A 14,751-nucleotide genomic window follows, 5' to 3' on the forward strand; every position below is an offset into this window, starting at 1 on the left:
AACATGCTTACAACAAATTTACGTTTATTATACACGCATTTCTGTTGTGATTTTATTACTAGTATTATTATTAACGGTATAGCATGTATATATACAACCTCTGACAATAAAATTCGGTGAATGATCGTGAATATCGAAAGTAGACGAATTCTTAATGAAACATATCTTACTGTCCTTGGAAGTAGTCCGTAGCCCGTCGGATGAAGGCCAAGGCGGAAAAATTGTTGTTCCCTCCGGCAGGAATTCCTTGTGGATCATGCCATCACTGTCAAAGAAAGTGATAAGCATCGTCTTGATGCGTGATTTTTACGCCTTGACCTTCTTCCGACGGGGTGATGCAGAAGAACGCCATTCCATGCTTTGGCGTTTCGTTTTAGGGTCGTACCTCACACACCAGCTCTCATCCTCTGTAGCAATGCATTGCAAGAAATTTGGATCTGAATCCTCCACATTTCTTTCTCTTCCCACGCCTCAAAATCGCTTTGAAAGGTCAGAGATTTGAGGATATTCCGGACATCCAACGGAACGTGACGAGGGTCTTGAACACCATCCCGAAAGAAGACTTTTCTAAAAGTTTCCAGGACATGTACAGCCGTTCTCAACGGTGCATAGCCATGGGAGGGGACTACTTCGAAGGACAGTAAGGTAGGTTTCATTAAGAATTCGTCTACTTTCGATATTCAGGATCATTCACCGAACTTTATTGTCAGAGGTTGTATATCGGAATAGCAAAAATCGTTCGTCAGACACGGAAAAAGATAAACGTGTCGATTGCAAACCAACCATCAGAAATAAATGAGACATTCCGAACCGAAGCGACACGGCAAGGTGCATGTGCCACTCAGACTGGTCTGTTTTCCCAATAGTTTTTATGGTGTCGCCTCGGTCTTTTTGTAGCGCATGCTCGGTGAATGCTTGCTTTTAGGGAGATACTACACCGAAGTGACACGCGGCATGTGTAGCTTGAGGATTTCACCAATCGAATGCAGGCTAGCTCGACCTGTCACGCCTCTATGGTGTGAAACGTTGCTGTTGATTGGATCTTTCTCCTGAGACACGTGTTGCCAGTCCTTACGGTGTGATCTCCCCAAAGCAAATTATTCACTGCAGATGCGCGAACAACACACCGAATCGACACTATGTATGGTATTAGTAAAACGACCCAGTCCGAGTGACACGCGAGTCACAGGCTACACGTGCAGTTTGTCGTGTCGCTTCGGTTCGAAAATGAACTGAAATAAATGCAATTTTTTATTGCATTCATTTCTGATAGTCGGTTGCCAAGAGGCACGTATCGCTTATCGCTCGGTATGAATGCTTCCATTGAATGAACGGGCTCCTGTCTTTTGTCACCTATCGTGTGTAGCTTATCGCCTGATGTTTCGGTCCGAAACTACCTATAATCTCGGATTAGGGTTACTTATTGAGGTGGCGTAAATTGTTATTAAATCGTGTTATACATTTCTACATAGCTCATATTTTTATATAATAATGTTTTGTGATACATTTACGAGTGTAGAAGTTATAATGCAACTCCTATTTTGATTCTATTGTTATTTCATTAAACTCTTTCTGGTGTACTAACGAGAAATAATAGAGCATTATGGTAGATGAACACGCCCAGCACAAAAAAGTGTCTAGATCTGTTTGTTTCTTTGTCAAAATTAGGTACTAAGATCTTCGTGTTATTCTTCCTGATGATTTAACCATAAAGAAACATAACAAGCAGCCTAATTTTTCACGACGAAATCCCCTCTTGCTGAATGTTAACAAATAGACGCAACAGCTGGTCGGCACAAGTCAACATGGCGGCCGCCGCAAGCTATTTTGGCTTCAGCTGACGTCACACACGCTCTCTCTATTCCTTCTATACTCTAAATACAAAACACTGTGAGTGATGTGGGTGATTTGAGTGCCGCCTAGCGGCAGGGATATGAACTCTCAGCTGAACAAAACAAACACGCACAAACTGTTTGCGTTCCTCGATCGTTCTGGACTGGTTTCATTAACGTCAGTTCAATAGTTTACTTTCAATACATTTTTGTAACCTCTCAATTATTTCTGAAACACCCGGTACTTGCCATGATCTTGGGAACTTCTGCAGCTAGAAACTGTGCACTACTGAAATTGATGAAGCTTGCTATGTGGAGAAATCCCCAATATCCTTAAATAGATTATGCTTAACGATACGGCAGATAATAGGGGAACATCCTTTCCCTTCAATCTCCAGCTTTAAAGCAGGAGGCAAGTTCCTCAATATCTCTCTATACTTTCCAACGTAAGATATTGTTGCAACGGAGATTACAACAATATAAGTATTTTTCATATCTATGTAACATGGCAATTTATCAGTTGCATTCAGTTACATATACGTAATTGTGTTTTATGGTTACTACATAGTATAAAAACTAGGGTGTTCTGGAAAAGGCACATAAGTCACAAAATGCGATTTTCTGTTACTTTCATCTAGCCACACCGAATCGATTAAAGGAAACGTTATGTGTATAAATATTCTAGACATGTATATGATATTTGTAATGCTTTCTATTGAAGGATTAAACATAAATTACTGTCTGCTGTAAAATTACAATTTCAGACTTCAGTGCTTTTTCCGAACGGCCTAGAAATATGTAGGCCTACTAAGAATAATAACAGACATGCTGTTTCGACTTTCAACAACAATTTACTTATATTTATTACCCGTAAATATCGATAGCTGACAAAACAAGATTAGTTTTTTAAAATTTTTATACATGAGAAAAAGCGAGAAATGTGTTATGTCTTTGGTCAAGGCGATCTTATACACCAGCAAAAATTAGGGATTTCCTCATCAAGCCTGTGTAAGATTACGTATTAAGTTTGGTCACGAGTTTCTCGTGAACCAACCCACAGAAAAGTTTCAATTTTTACCTGACCACAGAGAAAGAATGTGTCTAGAGAACCATTGTTTAATGTTTTTCATTTATTGCATCAAAGTCCCGAAAATTAATTAATTAATTTTGCACATTAAGTATCATATTTTTTCACTTTCCTTGACAGGGCAACCCTGCTGCCACAGGGCTTCGCTGTGGCCTAATATCCTGCACTCGGAACTATATACAGAATCTCCGATTGGTTAACGCCCGGTGTCCAAACAAATTCATATTTGCTGTTTGTGACGTTCACTAGTCAATCATTTGCACGATTACATTTCGTTCATAAATACAGAGCATTCCCTGACATTCGCTACGAGACTCGGCGGCAATCGGCCCGGCATCAGCGCTTGTCTTTCCCGGTGAACGGGTCAGCGACAGTCGCTAGAATCGGCTATTAAAATTATAGTTTTCATATTGTGTACTAACCTTGACTACAGAATGTGTTGAAAATGATGTCCCTCTGCTGCAACACAATCTGGCATCTCCAAAGGAAATTGGCATTTACACGTGCAAGTTCGTCTACTGTAATTCTCCAGATTTCTCGTGCAATACTCTCTTTTAACTCACGGATGGTGTGCGGATTGTCTTTGTATAGTTTATTTTTTAGATTTCCCCATTTTTCTTTCCACTTCTATTCAGAACTGATCCTGTTACTCTAAACTTTTTACGAGGTTTAATATAGTGGTCCTATGTGAAACGGGAACACCAGGAACTTTCGTTGCAAAACGTCGTCGCACTTCTCCACAATTCCTCTTTCCGAAGTAACACTCGACAAGATAAATCCTTTGTTGTAATGTAAACTTTTGTGGTGCCATATTAAGCCACAATCTTAACACATGGACACGACACAACACAACTTCCGAGGGAGGATTATACTGGCGTCAGTCTGCAACGTCAACAGAAAGGGAAAGAGAGCGAAGGCAGGGAGAGCGAAAAAAACAGATTGTAGCGTGCGACTGTCGCGGACCCGTTCACCGGGAAAGACAAGCGCTGATGCCGGGCCGCTTGCCGCCAAGTCTCGTAGCGAATGTCAGGGAATGCTCTGTATTTCGAATTATAACGCGAAGGTGAAGATAAAACTTCTATGGTTCTATATATTAGTGAAATAACTGAGCAATATGCAGTTCACTATTATCTATTTTCAATTCCATTACATCCATTGCTACATAGTGACTATTGATTCTCGTTGCTATAGCAACGTTAGAATTACAAAGATACCTAATGTATACAGCGTATAGCGCAATAAATAACATAAAGCATAATTGACGTTGTACAAAGTAGTTATTATACATTTTTTTAACTGTTATTTGAAAGTGACGTGTATAATATGAAATTAATAATTTCAATAATTATATTGTGCGGATTCACAGGACCGTCACATCTTTCTAACACCGATCATGAACGTTATAAGTACGGATAGTATTTTAAGGTGCATAAACGGTTCTGAGAATGTTTACAAAAAGGTGCAAAAAAAAGGGGGCTGATAAAATACCTTTATTCAGGTGTAAACCAGTTACATTGTCTTTATTCAATACTGTAGCAAATAACACAATTAGTAATCATTACATAACGTAACCAGTATGTAGGAAGCAAACGTAGCATTTACTGGGTTTCAAACAACTTGTTATACTGGATTACGCTCAACATTTCTATGTTTTCAAATGTAAGTCGTGGACGCTTTGAACTCAGGAGATTCTTATATGTGGGGAAACTACATTACCTTGGGAACTATTTGGGCTTTACTGATTATATTATACCATTTTATAGGTCTCGTTCTGCTCTACAAAATGAGACTGTAGGATTTTATGCACCTGCTCACGAAGAGTGAAAATCATTCATTCTTCTGTCCCAATGTTTTTTCACAAAACGAAACAAGGGTGCTGAAGCCTCAAAAGAGGGTGTAAAAAGGGGATAAATGTGCTAATCTCACGAAAAGTTGCAACAAAGTGTGTTCATTTTATTTGATTCCATGTCCTAAAATACATATCTGAAACGTTCGGTGTGAAAACAGCTATATCTTTGGACAGTTGCTGCACCTTAAAATCCCTTCCCTAGTTATAAGTTCCTATTTCTAGGTTGGGTTAATTTTTTTATCATCATGTGTGATATCTTCCTAACACTTACGATCTTGCCACTAAAGGTTCCAGGTTCGTGTCCTGCCATGGAGAAGGAATTTGCTTTGTAAAGGTCCTTCGTCAGTTTCACCTAATCATCATACGTCATCATCATCGCGCTAGCAAACTGTACCAGTGGCGGCGATTGGATTCCAAAACCGTTCGGGGGGGGGGGGGGCAAAGTGGTAAAACTGGGAGTGCAAAGACAGTATATTTCCCTTTGTATATAAGATTTAGCATAGTGCGGGGGGCAAAAGTGGCGAAAAGTGGGGGGCAACTGCCCCCTAATCGCCGCCACTAGTAATAGGATGCCCTATCATTACACGAAGTCCCGTCCGGAACTCAATTTCCCTAGCCACACTCTCCTCCTGTCAGCTGCCTACTTAAACTTAAGGAGTAAATTGAGAATACCGGAAGTATCTTCAATTGCTTTCAAATTCGGAATGCTCACTAATTTTGGCCTCGTAATTACGAATCTGCAGTTAACATTTGGCGGTCACGTCTAGAAATTTTAAAATAAGTCGAAAAAAGTGGGTCCGTGAACTGAGTAAGCACCCCTGATTTATGAAGAAAACAACTATTTTTTGCAATGATTAGCGTTTCAAAACTATGTTTACGATAACCCATAATTTTGACTATGCTTACCTAACCTAACCGTGAATGGTTCGTGGGGCAAACATGTTTTCCACCTTTACGAAAGACGAAAGACATGCATGAACGCTCCATGCAACGGGTCTCACTTATTGCACAACACTTGAGCAACATTGTGTTATGACTACTGTAGCAAGACCGTTGTGCGGAAAGGAAGACGTCTTCGGTTTCCATTATGGAGAATCATAGCATTAACTTTTTTCGACTTATTTTGCAATTTGTAGATGTGATCGCCAATTTTTAACTGCAGATTCGAGATTACGAGGCCAAAATTAGTGAAATATGCCGAATTTGAAAGTAATCGGAGATACTTCCGGTATTCTCAATATATGCCAAACTTAAACAAGCAGGCCCCCGTGGCGGAGTGGTTAGCACATCGCGCTACGACGCCAGGGGTCTCGGGTTCGAATCCCGGTCTGGGCATGGAGTGTTCGTTCATCAATTCCATCATGCCACCACTCATCCCCATGTTCGCAAGTTAACCAAGAGTGGCACAAAAAGCGAAGTAAAATAAAGCAAATCAATCAATTAAATTTAATCAAGAACCTAGAAGGCAAATAAGTTGTCAAGGAGTCTTCGAAATTTTCCCATTTGTCCCAGTAGCATTGTCTTATGTAACATATTTCTTTTTTCTTCCTGCGGAGTGATTACACCTGCGGTACTTGACAAATCGAAAGGTAGTTAGCAGTGGCGTAGCCTTATAATACGCCCGTACGCCCGGCGTTCCCAGATTTAAAATTTCAAAAATGCGTAAATGCTGTGAATATAAAGTAAAACGTGACTAATTTCATATATGTTTGACCTTCATGGCATTATAATAGCTATTTTTCGCGATCCGCTTGCAACGCTCCACTTTCAACACTCGTTCTAGCATCTTTTTTCAATGCCTTTCCTGGCCGGACGCCGAGCAGGTTCGGCGTAAAGGACTATATTCCTTGCTACCTTTCTGGAGGGAAAGCTTCGATGTCTACAGCACGCGCGTAAATGCTCTCTCATACGCCAGCGTACGGAGCAGCAGAGGTCTACCGTGATTGGTTCATGCGACCCTTCCTGTCTAAAGCAGACGACAGCGGTAGAATTCCTACCTGGTTCTTCGCGCTCATGCAACTCGTGCTATGTGATGCTACAATACGCAATATTCACTCACGTAATTTTACCAATCTCAAATATACCGCTTCTTAATGGCCACTGCATTGTATAATTTATCGCACGAACAGCGATGTGTATTAAAAACTAAAAGATCAACACAGTTTTTGTTAAATAAGTTGGTGAAGTCCTCGTGGTAGAAATTCAGCCTGTGGCTGCTCTACCACTTAACCAGCAAAACTATTTTTTTTATTGTTATTATTTTTTCGTTATTATCTAACTGCTTAATATTGTGTCAATAGAAATGTTTAGCATTCATTTGAAAACTCTTAACATCGAATTGTCTCTGGACAAAATTATTTTAAAATGTTTATCAGCATTCTCAAGATGTAATAAACAGTGGTCTGAATTACTAATCGTCACTGTTACGTCAGTGTCAGAGTGCTTTGCGCAGTGCGCCAAGACGACAGAGGTCCCTGGTTCGAATCCCGGCGTGAGCACGGGTGTTCTTTGTCAGTGTCCCTTCATCAATATCATCACTCATATTCATATTCGCGATTAACCAAAAGTGGTACAAAAGCGAAGTAAAATAAACCAAATCAATCAGTAGTTGGATCATCTTCAACAATGACGTCTACTATTATTCAAAGACGCTTGTGATTCAGGTAGGTTTTTTTAATGACTTGCGTCATGCAGAAAGAGATAAAAAAAGGTATAAAACACCAGAGTTCAAAACATTTGTGGCATAGTGAGGCATCTAATTTTCTAGCTAAAACATGCATGGATGATGTTTTATTGAAAACCCAGCTGACTTCAGGCAAATAAACAATGCCAGTGGCGACTAATACAATACAATAAGTAAATTATTAAGCAAGAAAGGGCCGACCCTTCCTTCGGACTTGGCGTTCCCACCCGAAATCTCCATGCTACGCCACTGGTAGTTAGTATAGTCTTGTTGTTACCAAACAATATAGTTGTGATATTCTGATTGAAGTATAATAATTACCTTCAAATCAAATGCAAACTTTCTAGCTCTGGAGTTCTTGAATGGTCGTCCAACGATCAACCAGGCAGCGAGCAGCAGTAGCGGCGCCTATTATCCAGGAAATCGTCCATCAAACTACATTCCAGACACAGAGAAACCCCCATTTTTCAAACCTGGAGATAAGCCTAGCTACTACAGGCCAACAGTCAGGCCAACGGTGTTCAGGCCACGACCAACAACGAGACCCGATTACTACAGGCCAACCCAGAGGCCGGACTACTACAGGCCGACGCAGAGACCAGACTACTTCAAGCCGAAGCCAACGACCAGACCGGGGTTCGTGACGCCAGTCTACTTTCGGCCGACGTCCAGACCGACTTTCAACAGACCAGTCACGCCGAGGCCGGAGATAGTGAGACCCACCTACAGGCCAAATTCCAGACCGCCGGAGTTTGCTAACCAGGAATTCAACAAGCCGACCACGTCCAGGGGTATGAGGAGATGCGTTGTCATGCAAGCACTAGCCTGTCGCAAGCACCGTACGCAATGAGCACCTGCACTGTTCTGCTGAAACTTCGCTTTGTTCCCGTGCATGGGGAATACATGATAGTTTTTGCAGCTGCTAAGTAGAGATGGCAGCACTGCTTTCAAGTTTGCATGTCCTTGTTTTGCATTACAGTTCAGTTTATATTTCTCTGGTATGCACAAATTTATGCACTTTCATTTTGTACACCAAATTTACTTGCTTCCACACAATGATGCATGCACAGCACTGCTTTTGTAGTGTTAAAGCATTCATGCCTTTAGAAAATTTCTAGATTATAAATTATTTGAAAGTGAAGTTCTACTGGAAATATGGTGGCCATAGAGTGAGCATTATATTAACACATTAATTTTTAATATTATATGTTTTGTATTTGTTTTCTTATATATACAAGCATGTACATATACATAATATTCATGGTGCCATTAAAATGTCACCAATGGGGCACAGAAATATATAGAGGACATCAATAAAACAATTAGTGTTTGTACGTTTGTCGGTGACGTGTCGTTTCGGTGCTACGAACGTTCAAAAGAAAGGCACGGGAACCCAGAAAGCAAAGTTCCAATTTTGGTCGTTGCAGATTTTGTTTGTTTTCTGGTTCCTTACTTGAATATGTTTGAGGCGAGATATAGTTTCTTTCCCTTCAGCCTCACTTTGGTAGCATGCAATTCACAGAGTATGTTTTCCTTGTAACACTATCACGCGGCGTTTCATGACAGGTAGCAACGTCACAGATGCGATCAAATGCTACGTTGGGTTGCAAGCATAGAGGCGGTAAAACTGTCTCTTCTGAACGTTCGTAGCGTCGGATCAACGCACCAACGACAAAAAGAAAGATACTTTCGTTTTCATGTGCTCTATAAATTTCTGTGATCCGCGAGGGCTATTTTAATGGCAATGCCCTGTGTTGGTGTGTGAGCGTACAAACTGTGTAGCAGTTGGTTTGTTAGGAGAAGGAAGGATACTTTTTTTCTACTCTTGCGGAAGCATTTTCTAAGGGCTGTAGCTCTGTTAATACGAGTTTCCGGGCTTCTCCCATTGTTTGGAAGTACTCAGGGACGGCTGAAGATAAATTTTTCACCGAGGTGGGCCCCCTTCATTTTCTAGCCTACAACTCATAACTTTTCACGTTGGTTACCATACTTTGCACCTCCGCCAATAAACTATCTTTACCATTTCATGTATTTATTGTTGTAATTACGAAAAACAATGACATTATTTTTTAAATTGCTACATAATTTTGTAATATACTTATTATGTTATGCAGCATTAACTTAATTAATTCTTGTCTACACAAATCCAACTCTTTTTGAAACAGACATGGCACCCCCCCCAAATAAACCTCTTTGGTGCCCCTTGCGCCCAATCCTTAAGCCGCCCCTAAAAGTTTTCTATCCATTCGTAGCTCTTTCAGTTTTTATTTTCCATCAAGAATTATCCAGCTCATGCTACTGCTAAAGAAAATGTAATATATTATTTGTGGCGGCGATTAGGGGGGACGAGGGGGGGGCAGTTGCCCCCCACTTTTTGCCATTTTTACTCCCGCAGTATGCTAAACCTTATCTACAAAGGGAAATATACTCTCTTTGCCCCCCTTCCATTTTTCACCTTGCTCGCCGCCACTGTATATTACAATAATATATTAGTAAGAGACGCACGTCTCTCTACAGTCACAAAGTGTATTTTACGCGCATTAAGATTCACTGAAATTGCTAACTTTGGTCAGCTACAGCAATTGTTTTCCGAGTCACCAACATTGAATAATCCAATTCTAAATGTTATTGTCTTTTGTCCTGGAACCAACATCGAATTTTCTACTGCTAATCTTGATTAGTTTATTTTCAGTTTCTCAAGTTTCAATGATTTTTACATTGATACTTAAGCCCGCACCACACGGAACTGGATACGTTTCGTGTAAAACGTTATTAGGTACAAAACAATGGCGCTGCTTAAATACATACTTTACAACGTTTACTGTACACGTATGAAAGAATACTTTAGTTGTATCAAATGTAAACACCGTGCACTCAGCATAGATGGTGTAACTGAACGCTTCTTTCATGCTGTATACGTTATACATCACTGGAGTAGCACTCGGAAACCACAGACAAAAGCACTCCTTTGCACACTCACAGATTATCTTCACTTTACGAAACTTTGCTCGGATTGGCTGTTCCACAGAATCCAGCCGAGGAAAGCAAGTAGCAATTAGAACATGTCCTATTCCTCCAAACCAGTCAAGCAGTCAGCCAGGCGGCCATGGTTGCTACCTACAAAGTTAGTTCAGCACCAACTAGAGGATTCCTACTAGAAATACAGTTCCGTTTGATAGGGGCTTTACTTGTGACTGCTACTTACTTGTGTATAACCAGTAACCGCTCACCATTTCCCTTAAATTTGAATCACAGTGAAACGTCAGCAAATAATTGAATCCTATTAAGATATGGTTGGTCTTCTCTGACGCTTTTTCTTGAGTTTACACAAAGTTTTTCAGTCTCTTGCTCATCAAACACTTTGTTAACTTTTGCGCTCACTGAATCCAACGTAAAAACACTAGCGTCACCAATTCTTTACTTAAAAACCTCCTTTAGAATACAAATTGTGTTTAGGCCTCCCACTAGACAATATACTCCCATATTTTACACTGTTCATTCTTATTCCTGCAAAATTAACCTAAAACCCATTGTTACACGGCAATTCCATTGTTGCCAAACGACCACCTGACTTCCACATATTGAAATTCATCAGTCAACAGTGAACCCGTCTGCTTTTTTGTTTCGTAACAATGGTCCCATTGTCTTTCAGTAGCGAAAATGTCATTGGTGTGTTTTGAGCATGGTTGGGGAATTGTTAGTAACAGGCCCAGTGATCGTCTTAATGGCTGTGACGCCCACGGTGACATAACAATGTGCTCTTTGTTGCAGCTTGCGGAGAATTGTTCCTTCGTAACAACAGGATTGTCGGTGGGCACAACTCGAACTTCGGAAGTCACCCTTGGCAGGTGAGGTGAAAGTCTTGTTTTACTATGATCATTATGTGTATAAGTGTTTGTGTGTACAGAGAATTTTCTTCTGGCAACATTGCAGTCACAAAATTAACAATTCAAACTTTGAGAATCAAATAGAAATCCTTGTTGTAAATTTGAATATTGTGTTGATTATGCTAGTAACCTTTCTTTAGGTATTTTTTTTATTGATTGAGATGTGTGGGCCTCCTCTGTGGCATAGTGGTAACATAGTCGCCTTGTACTTAAGGGGTCCCGGGTTCGATACCAGGTGGATGCAGATAGTGGTTCCGATTCCACTCTAAACTGTAATTGAAGTCCCTGTGCGTAAAGTGGACTTAGAAACTCAAAAGTGATTAAGATGTGTGTACCTGTGTACCTCCAAGCAGTAGCAGCGATTGGGTGCAAAAACTTTGGAGCAATGAGGATTTAATTCTTTTGGTAGACAAAGCTTACCATTAAGAACTCATAGTGCGAGGTCAAAGGTGAAAAAATTGGGGGGCAACTGCCCACCCAACGCCAACACTAATCGCCGCCACTAGCAACACACAATCCAAAATGTATCAACTAACACAAATATGTTGACTCCAGTATTAAAGTTCATACACTGCTAATGATGCACTTTTTGGTGCATGAAAATACACAAAATGGTATTATCAGCTGCTGTTCCGTGCATCAGTTGAGAAGATCAGAAACGATCATTTCAAATAATCCAAAAATCGTGCAGTTAACTCTGTCAATTGATGCACCAAAACTACATCAACCTTGATTTGATGCATTTCGAGCTTCGTATTCAGGCTCGGATTTAGGAGAGGGCCTCATGACCTCATCTGCAGAGGGTAGGTAGCCTTCAAAGTATAAAAATGCTTTTAAAAGGGCCACAAAATGAAAAAAAAATTATGTAAACATACATACATTTCAACCTGGTGGCAGAAAATTGAACTATTTTCTTTATCGCCATCCTCTTCCCCATGGTCTGCATAGTGGATTCACCAAATTTCAGAGTTCTACGATGCCTCAAACAGGCTACAGAGGGCTCTGAGTTGGGTAACTTTAATTCTGGCCACCCGGTATAAAAGAAATTAACTATCCATCTGGCAAATCTTAATTAAAATTTATAATTAAAATCGTACAGGGAGGAGGGGGGCTTACGATGTTGTTAGCCAAGAGCCTCCACATATAAAACCAGGACTGGTAATTCGATTGTAATATAGAATGAAGTATAGACAAATATGTATGATGTTATGTATAGACATACCGCTGTATTTCCAGTAACTCTTATGATTAACTTTCAATTACTCGTCTCACTTTGAATGACAAAACTAAATTTTCATTTACATGTAAATTAACTAAAGGGTGTTCCAAAAGAAATGCAGCATTTAATTTAAGATAAAAACAAATTTATATGTTTATTAGTTGGCAAAGTTATTACATTTTATTTGAAAGGATAAACATTGCCATTAAATGTGGAAGAGGATATCTGAAAAATGTCCTCCACGACGCATTTGCACACTCTAATTCTTTTCACAAAATCCTGAATCACTTCTTTGCGTAACTGCGGCTCAATCTCTCCGACAGCTCTATGAATTTCTGCTTTCAATTCAGGAATAGTTCTTATTTTTGCAGCATAATCTTTGGACTTAAAGAATCCCCAGAGGGAAAAAATCTCACAGTGAGAGGTCGTACAGTTGTTTCATTTGTGGCTCTTCTCCTACCCAAAATGTCAGCTATTTTGCGTAGTCTCCGTACTTATAATGAATTTTAACGATCGCAACTCGTGTAGCGCTCCATATTGACTAATCGTAATAGTTTTAGTACAACATGTGACCTCGCAGAACGCTGGCAACCCTTCGGGGAAGAAATGGCGCAGCACCCTTTTAGAAGTCTGGAACGGGACAAATTGTCTGATACCAAGATTCGGTCTCGTGTTGGTTCAGTCAACAGTATTACGAATAATTCTAGGCTCTTCGCGAAAATGCACTTAAGAACACTGAAATTTTACAGCAGGCAGTTTTTATGGTCATAATTTTAATAGTGGACATTACAGATATTGCTGTTAGTTTTTTAGCAACATGCACAAGATCTATAAAATATTTTAATAAATAAAATACAGAAATCGGCTTACGAGTTTCATGTAATACACTATATCCCATTATAATAAAACATTTTAAGACTGTAACAGTGATAATGAAATCTCCTTCTTCTTATCAAAGATTTTTTACGTGACAATAAAATTGTGAATATTATAAAGAATGACAGTCACACAGAGTTGACATAGATGTTGGATCATCACTTCCCGAACATCCTATAATTGCTATTCACTAATGGCAAATGCGTTTTCCGGGAAGACAAGAAGAACACACGACGTGGCAACACTTAGCGACTTTGAAAGTGAAACTCAAGACTCGAATCACAAGCGAAACACGAATAGAAAATGGTAGAGTGCGTTCAACCACGTGTCCCGTTATTTACGCAGCTGAAGTAGGTCATTGTCCACGAACGACAACAATGCGAGGCATTTCTTTCTGGAGTAAATGCGAAAAATCTCTTAAAGGGCCATACCAAGTGGAAAGACTAAATTGAAGATGACATTGAAATTTTCTACGAGTATGTTTTATATCCGTGTATTTGGGAGGCTTGTTTCTCCATGGTTTTAGCTCTTTTACGTGTCTAATCAGGACCACAAGGACGCTTCGGAGGAATACACCAGAGGAAATTTATAAACATTCATGTCTTGCACAGGATACGAAGCTCTGACTTCACAGAACGCTACATAACCCCATTAAACTTTGGAGGCTGCCTTAGGAGTTGTTTTGTCTCCTTTTATATTCTTTCCCTGCATTTGTGTTCCTCCGCGCAGGTGTTCTTATGTTCTTGTCTTTGCTATGCATTGTTCTCTTCCGTCTTCTGCGTACTGTATTGTTCTCTTCCTTTTTTGTATGCCCTGCTTCGTTCTCTTTCTTCTTTGTGTGTCCTGTCTTGTTCCCTATCTTCTTTGTGTGCCTGCTTTGTTCTCTTCCTTCTTTGTGTGTCCTGTTATGTCCTGTCTTGTTTTGTTCTTTCTTTGTATAAAATGCCTTGTTCTCTTCCTTCTTTGTGTGTCCTGCTTTGTTCTCCTTCTTTGTGTGTCCTGTCTTGTTCTCTTCCTTCTTTGCGTGTCCTGGTTTGTTCTCTTCCTTCTCTGTGTGCTCCATTTTGTTCTCTTCCTTCATTGTATGTCCTGTCTTGTTCTGTTCTTTCTATGTATAAAATACCTTGTTCACTTCCTTCTTTGCATTCCCTGCATTGTTCTCTTTCTTATTTGTGTGTCCTGTCTTGTTCTCTTTCTTCTTTGTATGCCCTGCTTTGTTTTCTTTCTTCTTTGTGTGTCCTGTCTTGTTCTCTTTCTTCTTGTGTGTCCTGTCTTGTTCTCTTCCTTCTTTGTGTGTCCTGTCTTGTTCTCTTCCTTC

At 40.0% G+C, this 14,751-nt stretch overlaps 1 protein-coding gene across 2 annotated transcripts in view; it reads left to right on the forward strand.

Moving 5' to 3' along the window:
• The window catches only part of LOC146004013 (brain-specific serine protease 4), a 58,985-nt gene that overhangs the window by 18,412 nt on the left and 25,822 nt on the right, over window positions 1-14,751 (forward strand). The window contains exons 3-4 of one of the 2 annotated variants that reach the window (XM_083142569.1): window positions 7,799-8,242; window positions 11,223-11,299. In XM_083142569.1, coding sequence (XP_082998695.1) covers window positions 7,799-8,242; window positions 11,223-11,299 — 521 coding nt within the window. The remainder of the gene's footprint in view (window positions 1-7,798; window positions 8,243-11,222; window positions 11,300-14,751) is intronic. The other variant, XM_083142570.1, reaches the window with a different exon arrangement.

The sequence above is a fragment of the Lepisma saccharinum genome, chromosome 21 (assembly GCF_977018435.1).
Source record: "Lepisma saccharinum chromosome 21, izLepSacc3.1, whole genome shotgun sequence".
In the NCBI taxonomy this organism is placed as follows: domain Eukaryota; kingdom Metazoa; phylum Arthropoda; class Insecta; order Zygentoma; family Lepismatidae; genus Lepisma; species Lepisma saccharinum.